The following is a 12,554-nucleotide window of genomic DNA, read 5'->3' as shown; positions in this document are numbered from 1 at the left end:
GTTTTTAAAAATAGTGGTGAGCACAACTTTCCCACATATATATATATATATATATATATATATACATATACATATACATATACATATATATATATATATATACATATATATATATATGTGTATATGTGTATATATATATATATATATGTATATGTGTATATATATATATATGTATATATGTGTATATGTGTATATGTGTATATGTGTATATATATATATATATATATATATATATATATATATATATATATATATATATATATATATATATATATATATATATATATATATATATATATATATACACACACACACAAATAAGATCCTAAGAGGTCTTTTTCAAAGTAACAAATACTAACACACAAATGCTTTAAATACCTAGATTGGCGGGAAAAACCGGTACTTGGCCAATTAAAGATGACGTGTCCACCTCATCATTAAAGCACGACAAATATACATATCCCAATCAACATAAATAATAAAAAACATTACACAAAAATAAAATACAGTATAACAAAACCCACACACTAATACAATGTTAAAAACAATTAAAACCAAATATTCAGTAACATTATATATCACTTCCCACTTGTTGCCATAATTGCTACATAGCTGTTACTTGTGACGAAAAATATAAGTTTGAAGAAGAGTGGAAGGTCTGTTCAGGGGTTCCAGCTACGTTTGTAATTTGATGTTACTATTCTAATATCTGAAACTGGATAACAGCACTAAATTACTGTAAAATTCTAATGGCCGTCATATAACCCATCTCTCTACCGCTCAGTGTCATTCCAGCCCAAGGGCTCGCCCACCATCAGTAATTTATAGTGAGGACATAGAAAATGTATCTATCATAAATATACTTATTATTAATTAGTATGCACTAATGGGTCAGTACCATACCAAATAAGGGGACATATGTTTATTCAAAACCCAGTGACCTATATCTACATGACATGATGTTCAAACAAATACTCACTCTATATGTGTGTCAGGCAGTATATATCTATTACACCAACGATCCTCCGTGTAAACCCATACTCGGATTAAAAAATCAATAAAATATCATTGTGCAGTTAAAGATATATTCATAAATGTGAATACCCCAACTCATATAATATAATCAATAACGCTCCTCGGTGTGTTACAATAATAATCAATAGAAATATGTTAAATAAACTAATAAACCAAAAAATGGAAAAATGAATAAACAGTAAAGCGAAAAAATAAAGGGAATAAAGTATATGGAGTAAAGGGAAAAAATATATTTAATATGCCCCTAGTGTCCAAAATCCATAATCCCGATCGTGATAAGTTAATCAATCTTCATTAGCCCCAAAATGTCAAAAGATGAATGAAAAAAGTCATACTGTAATAGGTATAGATCCGAAAACAGAATGTCCTCTGCTCGGCTGCTGACTCCCCCCATAGATGAATCAGATAACAGTGGATGTTCCTCTTCAATCAATTATAACACGGCAAAGACACATCGCGGCGAGGAGAGCACAACACCCACCCCCGCAAGTGGGCGCATCCGGAGGGACACAGCGCAGCAGGGTCAGGCCCAACGCGGGAGCAGCCGCAGGAGGCCGTTGCACCGCAAGACAATCACAGCGCTGGCCATCGGCCATCTGCAGGACCAGGCCCCCCGTTGGTAAGTGTCCACATATTTAAAAATCTAATTTGCTAACTGCTCTCAGTCCAGACCACCCCTCCAACCGCGGATAGTGGATGTAGTAAGATCATGCTGGCGGCTCTCGGTCCGGATCACCTATCCAGCTGCGGGCAATAGATGTAACATGTAGGACATTCTGTTTTCGGATCTATACCTATTACAGTATGACTTTTTTCATTCATCTTTTGACATTTTGGGGCTAATGAAGATTGATTAACTTATCACGATCGGGATTATGGATTTTGGACACTAGGGGCATATTAAATATATTTTTTTCCCTTTACTCCATATACTTTATTCCCTTTATTTTTTCCCTTTACTGTTTATTCATTTTTCCATTTTTTGGTTTATTAGTTTATTTAACATATTTCTATTGATTATTATTGTAACACACCGAGGAGCGTTATTGATTATATTATATGAGTTGGGGTATTCACATTTATGAATATATCTTTAACTGCACAATGATATTTTATTGATTTTTTAATCCGAGTATGGGTTTACACGGAGGATCGTTGGTGTAATAGATATATACTGCCTGACACACATATAGAGTGAGTATTTGTTTGAACATCATGTCATGTAGATATAGGTCACTGGGTTTTGAATAAACATATGTCCCCTTATTTGGTATGGTACTGACCCATTAGTGCATACTAATTAATAATAAGTATATTTATGATAGATACATTTTCTATGTCCTCACTATAAATTACTGATGGTGGGCGAGCCCTTGGGTTGGAATGACACTGAGCGGTAGAGAGATGGGTTATATGACGGCCATTAGAATTTTACAGTAATTTAGTGCTGTTATCCAGTTTCAGATATTAGAATAGTAACATCAAATTACAAACGTAGCTGGAACCCCTGAACAGACCTTCCACTCTTCTTCAAACTTATATTTTTCGTAACAAGTAACAGCTATGTAGCAATTATGGCAACAAGTGGGAAGTGATATATAATGTTACTGAATATTTGGTTTTAATTGTTTTTAACATTGTATTAGTGTGTGGGTTTTGTTATACTGTATTTTATTTTTGTGTAATGTTTTTTATTATTTATGTTGACTGGGATATGTATATTTGTCGTGCTTTAATGATGAGGTGGACACGTCATCTTTAATTGGCCAAGTACCGGTTTTTCCCGCCAATCTAGGTATTTAAAGCATTTGTGTGTTAGTATTTGTTACTTTGAAAAAGACCTCGGATGAGGTCGAAACGTTAGACTCTTGCAATAAATTTTCTATAATTTTCATAAGTCCTGTGAGTGCGGATCTTATTTGTGCATGTGGAGTTCGAAATTGTCGATGCTGCACCCAGGCGTTCAAAAGCTATTTTTCGAGAGTGCTGGCTTCTTGGAGGAATATAAATATAAATATATATATATATATATATATATATATATATATATATATATATATATATATATATATATATATATATATATATATATATATATATATATATATATATATATATATATATATATATATATATATATATATATATATATATATATATATATATATATATATATATATACTGAACTAAACAAATTAACCCAGCACTATCATTATACAACTTTAAGGAACAATTGGATTAAAGAGAACTTATCTGAATTTGGCAAAAAGAGACACTTTTGGTTACATGGTTTGTACAAAGTATGCATAAGCTGATGCGCCCCGCCAAGGCAGTGTCCATGCATCAGTCCTACCTAAGTGAAAAAGGGTATTTTCTTTGGGAGGAGAAAGACCATACCTGCTTCTCTCTTTATTTGGCATGACCTCTTCCAAAGAAACATTCAGCATTATGGGCTTTTAAGTAAGTCATGCCAAATAAAGAGAGAAGCAGGTATGGTCTTTCTCCTCCCAAAGAAAATACCCTTTTTCACTTAGGTAGGACTGATGCATGGACACTGCCTTGGCGGGGCGCATCAGCTTATGCATACTTTGTACAAACCATGTAACCAAAAGTGTCTCTTTTTGCCAAATTCAGATAAGTTCTCTTTAATCCAATTGTTCCTTAAAGTTGTATAATGATAGTGCTGGGTTAATTTGTTTAGTTCAGTATATGATATAAGCCACACACCCATGCACCAGACTGATTTTAATTGCAACACATGGATGAGCTGCATTTTTTGTTTTTGTATATATATATGTATATATATATATATATATATATATATATATATATATATATATATATATATATATATATATATATATATATATATATATATATATATATATATATGTATATGTGTATATATATATATATGTATATGTGTATATATATATATATATATATATATATGTATATATATATATATATATATATATATATATATATATATATATGTGTGTGTATATATATATATATATATATATATATATATATACACACACACACACACACACACACACACACATAGTTTAAAGTGTAAAATAGTAGATATTTTGATCATATCATTATTTTAAAGAGTCAAATATCCTTAGGAAAAAACAAACATACCAATATGTTTTTATACGAAGGAAAAAAATGTCACTTTATGAGAATTTTTAAAAAACAGAGGATTATATAAAAAACAGAAAATGATATAAAGTTTAATCAAACTACAGGATCTTCCCCTTCTGTAATAGGTTTACACAATGCTATAACAGTGGAAAGCTCTCCAGTTCTACGTTAAACAAAACACAGGACAGGAGAGTCATGCATTTTAAACACACACTGGAGAACTTTACGGTTTATTAAAAGCATATTTTGGTTGGGTGGTAACACTTCGACAGTGTGGGATACATGCCTAAACTTGCAGAAAGTGTGACAAAGCCTAGCAAAGCCAGCGATTCCGGACATCTCTCTACTTTAGAAGCATTCCAAGGATGGGTATGCAATAACCTCAGATTCTATTCAGGTCTAAAATGCTGACCAGATGAAAGGAACCTAAAACCAGTGGCCAAGCAGTCAGTAGGCTTTAATAGACGGGTGTATCAAAGGTAAATGGAAAATATGCCTTTAGTTAAAAAAACACATTATTGGCTATATCACAAGGGACAGCTTGGGTGACAGTTGCTTTCTTCTGGGTGTGTATCACAAACTGTAAACAAAAGAAACAAAAATACAGGCATCAAGGCCACCATCTACCTTGTGTGCATCAGAGATAGTTGTTTATTATTGCCAACTTGTAAGACAAGTAAGAATTTTTGCCACAGAGCAGCGAGGACAAATTATAAATAATTAACTGGATACTGGTATAGTTTTATACATACAATGAAATGTAAAGATTTCCTACATAAGACCCATGAATGAGGCCAATTGCCTTGTGGAAAGGCCAGAATGTAATTCTAGGTTTCATTCAACCCGTCAATATATATTGAACATTTCAACATTTTTTTCAGTAAATATATTTCTAATGGGGCTACTGACATGAAATTTACACCCAACCCAAGTAATCCACACATACAAAGAAGTAATTTTATTTTTAAATTACACTGCTTACACTCCTAATAATTCACTCTACCATGTAAAATGTAATTCCTAACCCAACAAGTGTATTTTTTTTTAGTTGTAATATTGGTGTGAAGGCAGCCATGTCAGGTCATTTTGCCTGGTCATGTGCTTCCAGAAAGAGCCAGTGCTGCACTATGGAACTGCTTTCTGAAAGGTTATGGTTTCTTCTACTCAATATAACTGAAGGAGTCGCAGTGGGACATGGATTTTTACTATTGAATGCTGTTCTTATACCTACCAGGGAGCTGTTATATGGTTACGATTCCATTGTTCTGCTGAAGGGCTGATGGGGGAAAGGTGATATCACTCCAACTTGCAATAAAGAGTGACAAGTCACATGACTGGGGGGACCTGGGAAACTGACAATATGTCTAGTCCCCTGCCAGGTTTTGAAAATAAATACAAAAAAATCAGTTTGCTCTTTTGAAAAACAGATTTCAGTGCAGAAGTCTGCTAGAGCAGCACTATTAACAGATGCATTTAGAAAAAAAAACATGTTTTCCCATGACACTATCCCTTTAAGTTATGTGTAGTGGAATGACACGGGTAATAAGTATTGAATACATCTAGAAAAGGAGGCACAAAAAGGCATGGAAAGCCAAGAAATCTGCTATCTGAAAGAAATCAAGTGCAAATTAATTTCAGATGGTAAAATCCTAATTGATGGCCTATTAAAAGGTTTCTCAATACCAAGGTATTAACACAAGAAGCATCTCATGATCCCAGTTTTGAATGAACGGGAGGGCATTTTTTGCAAACGCAACACGCTAAGGGGGTTATTTACTGAAGTCCGATTTTTTTTCTGGTTGGAGTTTTAAAGGGGAAAACAATTTTTTTGTAGGAAAAAAAAAAAAATCTAATTTTTCGAGATCAATTATACCCCACAGCTGCGAAAAGTCAGAACTCCATCTCAAACCTAGATCATGTAGAAATCAATGGCACATGATCCGTGCTGGGTTTTGTACAATAATCCGAATAGTTTGTGAGTTTTCGGGTGTCAAATTAAAAAAAAAATAGTACAATTCAGATTTTTTTCATGATTTTATGGAGTCTTTTCCCGCACCACATTTTTCCAAGTTAATTTATTGATAAGGTAAAAATGTGGATGGGGCAGCCATTCAAGCTGGAAAAAGGGAGAAAAAGCACATAACAGATGCCCTGTAACACCAACAGTGTTTGATCGGTTATCTGCTATATGTCCTGCAGCACAGCATCTAGTTTATATAAACTATAGTTTATAGAAGCAAACACAAAGCTTTTACCAGTGCAGCGCAACAGTACATTATATTTGAATTTCTTTGATAATATATTTGAAAAGAATCACACATATGTTTTACCTTTAACTGCTGCCTACCCTCAGTCTGAAGTGCTGTTCTTCATGCGCATCCGAACACGCGCCTACGTGAGGGGAGGGTGGCATGCGCTGTGAGGCGGCTGTCAGCACGCAGGAGCGCACTCAGTGGAGGGAGCGACGCAGGAGGCCAGGTTGCCGCTGGGCTGGAATGGACCTGGTCCTGACTGCAGCAGCTCTCTCATCCTGAAGGGACACTGCTATAAGCTTAAAAGAAAATGATCCAAACACTGACTGGTGATAGGGTTTTATCCATCCCCTGATTTTAAGTTTTCCCTCATTTTACATTGTTTTTACATTGTTGTTTTGTGGTCCACCTATATATTATACATTTCCCTGAATTTACATTTTCCTGGATTTTACACAATTTCTTTTGGTCCCCTGAAAAACGTAGAATGTGTGTTCTACTGTAGTTTAAATCAGTCTGTCGATACATGTGTATAGTTATCAGCTCTGCTTCTCTACCACACCACATTGGGCTGAGAGAAAGAAGGGAAACATTGTTTATCTTTTTATTTGCAACATAAAAAATGAAAACCAAATAAAAGAAAAAAGCTTTCAGACTATTGCTAAACACACTGCTGAGAAAGCCATATGTATTTGCTTACTTTAGCTGAGGATCAGATTGCTCGAGGCTTTGTGAAAATCATTTCCTTACTTAGCATTATAAAAATGTGGCCTCCCAAAGCAGAAGGGTTTCCTCTGTTAAGTGCTGGCACACTCATCCCTTTGAAATGCACCAAGGACAAAAAAAAAAAAGTTAACCTGTCACACGCTACAGAAATCATAGAATAGCACAGACAAATTTCAGAAAAGCTGAGATTTGCTGTCAAACGTTATCAATAGGCCTTATGTTGGTAATGTCTGTTGTACAGGTATAGGATCTGTTATCCGGAAACCAGTTATCCAGAAAGCCCTGAATTATGGAAAAGCTGTCTCCCATAGACTCCATTTTATCCAAATAATCCAAATTTTTAAAAAACATTTCCTTTCTCTCTCTGTAGTAATAAAACAGTACCAGGTACTTGCTCTCAATTAAGATATAATTAATCCGTATTGAAAGCAAAGCCTGCCTATTGGGTTTATTTAATGTTTACATGATTTTCGAGTAGATTTAAGGTATGAAGATCCAAATTACAGAAAGATCTGTTATCTGGAAAACCCCAGGTCCTGCACATTCTGCATAACAGGTCCCATACCTGGTCAAATTTATGATAAGAAACAAGACTTTTCTATTCATACATCTTATTAAAAAGTTTATTGCATCAACCTAATTATAAAAGTGCATTGGACACTCAAAGAACTGGTGGAAGTGATCCAGCAAAAAGCTGCACTTGTGTTTTATAACAGAGTAAAACTGGGATGAGAAGCACAGTGCTGTTCAAGTTTTGCCAACATATTCTGTTGAACAATAAATTAGAGTATACACCTAACATACAGACTACATACAAAAATAAAACCAAAAAGTGATAGGGGGTGAAGGCCAGAAGTGTTTACAATCTATAAGGTTTTACAGTCCATACTTATCAGAATAAGTGGCACATTGACAGATCAATTAATAATAGGAAAACCTATATATATATATATATATATATATATATATATATATATATATATACACACACACAACATAATTCCGAATGCCTGAAAGGCAAAACAAAAATTATATTTTTGATTTCTCATAAAGGATTAGAATGATATGACTGTACATTTACACAGCATCTGGTTTAAGGTTTTTATTTTCAGCCAATCAAAATGCAGCTGAAAGTAATGTCTAAGGGGTTGAATCACTGCGATGACTCAGGTCGGTAGGAGTTGGACTCAAGTAAGTCCTTGTGAAGCTGACATATCTTTCATGTGCTGAATGCTTTTTCATTCTAAGGTGCAGAAACTTTCTGTGCCTACACAAAATCAATACACAAAATGTATTTATAATTAATATGCAACGTTTCGAAGTAAAGAATATATAGGTGGCTAGACAATGAAACAGAACCATTTGGATTATTAAAAAACAAACACAATAAAAAACAGGGAGTGCCTCAGCTGCATTCCCTGAAAAAGTCCACTTTTATTATTGGAGTGTTAAGAACAACTGAAGAGTAATATATCAGGATATATCACAATATTTGCTCCTTATTAGTACGGTTTGCCTTCTAGTGATTTCCATTAACTCAACAGAGTTAAAGGTATAACTGTGTGCTCTGGTATTTGCATGTTTATATGAATAGGAGCTGCCATACTCCACACCTCAGCAGAGGCATCCTGCATAGACATCAGCTGAACACCACAGTCAAGATACTATATGCTTTTTCATTCGATAGTATTCACAGCCTGTGTAACTGTAAATATGTAAAAGAATGTTATGCGAACACAATAAAACAAATAAAATTGTATATTTAAGATAATGTCATGAAAAGTAAATGCTGGTTATAAAATGGGTAGGATATATAGTGCCCTTTAAAGGGATTCTGTCATGATTTTTATGGTGTAGTTTTTATTTCTAAATTACACTGTTTACACTACAAATAATTCACTCTACCATGTAAAATTTAATTCCTGAACCAGCAAATGTATTTTTGATTTATAATATTGGTGTGTAGGCAGCCATCTCAGGTCATTTTTTGCCTGATCATGTGCTTTCAGAAAGAGCCAGCACTTTAGGATGGAACTGCTTTCTGGCAGGCTGTTGTTTCTCTATTCAATGTAACTGAATGTGTCACAGTGGGACTTTGCTTTTTAACAGTAGAGACTCAGAGTGCCGGCGATTTACATTCATGCAGGCGGGAAGGCAGTTCGGGGAGATTAGTCGCCCCGAAGAAGAGGAGATTTGTCTGCGGGTGACTAATCTCCCCAAATCTGACCCTGTGTCCTAATATTGAGTGCTGTTCTTAGATCTACCAGGCAGCTGTTATCTTGTGTCAGGGAGCTGCTATCTGGTTACCTTCCCATTGTTCTGCTGATGGACTGCTGGGGGGAAAGACAGGGGGTGATATCACTCCAACTTGCAGCACAGCAGTAAAGAGAGATTGAAGTTTATGAGAGCACAAGTCACATGACTGGGGGCAGCTGGGAAACAGACAATATGTCTAGCCCCATGTCAGATTTCAAAATTAAATATAAAAAAATCTGTTTGCTCTTTTGAGAAATGGATTTCAGTGCAGAATTCTGCTGGAGCAGCACTATTAACTGATGCGTTTTGGAAAAAAAAATAAAAAAAAACATGTTTTCCCATCACAGTATCCCTTTAAACAGCAGTAATAGTCCCTGAAAAACAGATGAGCAAACAGAGGCCCTCGAGTTGTTGCGTAGAACACCGACAATTGTGCCGAATCCGATAGTTGCAGTTTCAAAGTACTGGAGGTCCTCTCTCTCTCTCTGGCTGGACCCCCTGCAGAACCGAAGCAAATCCCCCCCCCCCCCATGTCAACATTCCATAGGGCCAGATGAGGGAGGAGGGGTATCCGGGCTGACTGCAATCACGGGCCGACACTATCTCAAGAGCTGCACAAAAAGTTCCCCCGGCGCCCAGCAGCTGGGACACTACACAGTGCAGCCAAATTGCAATGTTCAGGATCGTATGAAGCAGGCCAGGCACACAAAGGGAATCCCAACTTGCTTCCCACCTTCCAAGCAACAAACTGTCCTTGTCTCTAGTCCCTGTACTACAATAGACTATTAGATCTCACACACCAGGGAAGCTGCAATAAGTACAAGGGAAGAAATCAAGTAATAGCAGCGTAGGAGGAGAAACCAAAGAGTGTGAGTGGAGAAAAGTTTTCCTTGCGAACACTTACCAATCAGCCCCCCGACTAGGAATGCCAGCACTTGTAAGAGTAGTAGCGCGACTCCTACCATGCACAGCTTCTTGGTGCTCATGTTCTCAATGATAGCCCCAGCCATACTGTATCAGGAGAATTCCACAACCACAAGACGGAAAGCTTTCAGAACTGCGCCCAGAGAGCGAGACTTGTATCCGGAGCCCAACTCACACGCACCGATCGGCTCCCTACAGGTTTATAGGAGAAGCTGCCGCAGCCTTGCTGTCACGTGACACTTCAGCTCTTCCCCTCGCCTCCCCTGGCTGCAACAGTCCCACTGTGAGGCGAGATCTCGGCCTGTGTGCAGCACATTCACTGCAGCTTGCATGTTTCATTAGACACGGCTAGCGATACATTCCTGGAAGAGCAAAAATAGGAAAAGCAAATGTTCCAGCTGATATCCCTTTAACTAATAGAATGTGTAGATGCTGGGTATAGCAAAGCCATTTCAACTTGTCCTTATAACTTCCTGTCCAGGTGGTTTTAGTGTGTGCTGAATTGTTTCTCTGTAAGGACCACTGCATGGCTCTTGCCTGTACTGTTTGTTCTACATCTTGCAAATCACCAAACCCAGGGGTAGCTATGGACCATTTCCCTAAGGGCTAGTCCACACGGGGAGATAGCCACGCGTTTGCGGTCGCGGCGACAAAGCGCCGCGCCAGTCGCCGCGACCGGCGCAGGCGACAGTTTTGTATGGGCGCCTATGTAAAAACGCCTGTGCTAACCACACGAGGCGATGCGCTTTTCAACAGTCGCCTGAAAATGCCTCGCCAGGCTTTTTCAGGCGACTGTTGAAAAGCGCATCGCCTCGTGTGGTTAGCACAGGCGTTTTTACATAGGCGCCCATACAAAACTGTCGCCTGCGCCGGTCGCGGCGCTTTGTCGCCGCGACCGCAAACGCGTGGCTATCTCCCCGTGTGGAATAGCCCTTACCACTGTGGTAGCCAAACTGGCTAGTGATCTGTTGTCCTCAGAAAAACAGGCATATTGGCAAGTGTGTATATATATATATATATATATATATATATATATTTTTTTTTTTTTTTTTTTTAAGTAAATATTGCCCTTTTACATTTCTTTCCTTATACCACCATGGTCTGTGTGCTGCCTCAGAGATCACCTGACCAGAAATACTGCAGCTCTAACTGTAACAGGAAGAAGTGTGGGAAGCAAAAGACAAAACTGTCTGTTAAAGGAGCAGTTCAGTGTGAAAATAAAAACTGGGTAAATAGATAGGCTGTGCCAAATAAAAAATGTTTCTAATATAGTTAGTTAGCCAAAAATTTAATATATAAAGACTGGAGTGAACAGATGTCTAATAAAACAGCCAGAATCCAACTTCCTGCTTTTTCAGCTGTATAACTCTGAGCTAGTCAGCGACTTGAAGGGGGGCCACATGGTACATTTCTGTTCAGTGAGTTTGCAATTGAATTGAAAAGCAACAAATATGACCCATGTGGCCCCCCCTCAAGTCTCTGATTGGTTACTGCCTGGTAACCAGTCAGTGTAAACCAAGAGAGCTGAAAAGCAGGAAGTAGTGTTCTGACTGACATGTTATACATCAAGTCACTCCAACCTTTATACATTACATTTTTGGCTTACTAACTATATTAGAAATTTTTTTTTTTGTGTAACACCTATTTGGGCTGCATAGCACACAAATAGTTAAACTGTCCAGCTAGCAGTAGAAGCATGGGTTACACGCGACATCACACAACAGGGTCAGGGCCTTCGCCATGTGGAAGTGTTCCCTCTATGGTGTAATGCAACTACATCCCCCAGGCTACTGTGCATACAACAAAAGATGGGCGCCAGGAGGTTCTTGCAGTAAAACAGAAAACGGTTTATTTAACTATGCATGAGGCAAGTGACCACAGGTTTAGTACTCACGCAGGAGCTGAGGCAATAGCACATTTCTCACACAGAGCTGCAGGCATTAGGCATTTCTCACAGAGGAAAGGTCTCCATTAGGCATTTGCAGTATTCACACACATTCCCTCCTGGAAGTTGTCAGGAAAGCAGCTTCTACCCTACAGTCCCTCTTCACTGAGGTCCCTGACTGGAGGCAACACATAAAGCCTCTGGGAAGCTACTCCCTTACTGCAAATCCTTGTTGGAGCTTCAGCTGCTCTTTCTCTCTCACCTCTCTGCCTTTCTCTCCTAGAGAGACTATGACAAGTCTGCCCTAGTGTAACTATTCCTCA

At 37.4% G+C, this 12,554-nt stretch overlaps 1 protein-coding gene across 1 annotated transcript in view; it reads right to left on the bottom strand.

Moving 5' to 3' along the window:
• Window positions 1-10,644, bottom strand: part of wls.S (wntless Wnt ligand secretion mediator S homeolog) — a 36,634-nt gene extending 25,990 nt beyond the window's left edge. Inside the window, 1 exon segment of the mRNA NM_001094247.1 lies at window positions 10,327-10,644. Within this exon segment, the coding sequence (NP_001087716.1) occupies window positions 10,327-10,432 (106 nt within the window). The 5' untranslated portion in view covers window positions 10,433-10,644.
• Window positions 10,645-12,554: the final 1,910 nt, after the last annotated feature.

The sequence above is a fragment of the Xenopus laevis genome, chromosome 4S, assembly GCF_017654675.1.
Source record: "Xenopus laevis strain J_2021 chromosome 4S, Xenopus_laevis_v10.1, whole genome shotgun sequence".
Taxonomy (NCBI): Eukaryota; Metazoa; Chordata; class Amphibia; order Anura; family Pipidae; genus Xenopus; species Xenopus laevis.
The sequence above is the reverse complement of the archived record's forward strand: the minus strand, read 5'-3'. Positions and strand labels throughout refer to the sequence as shown.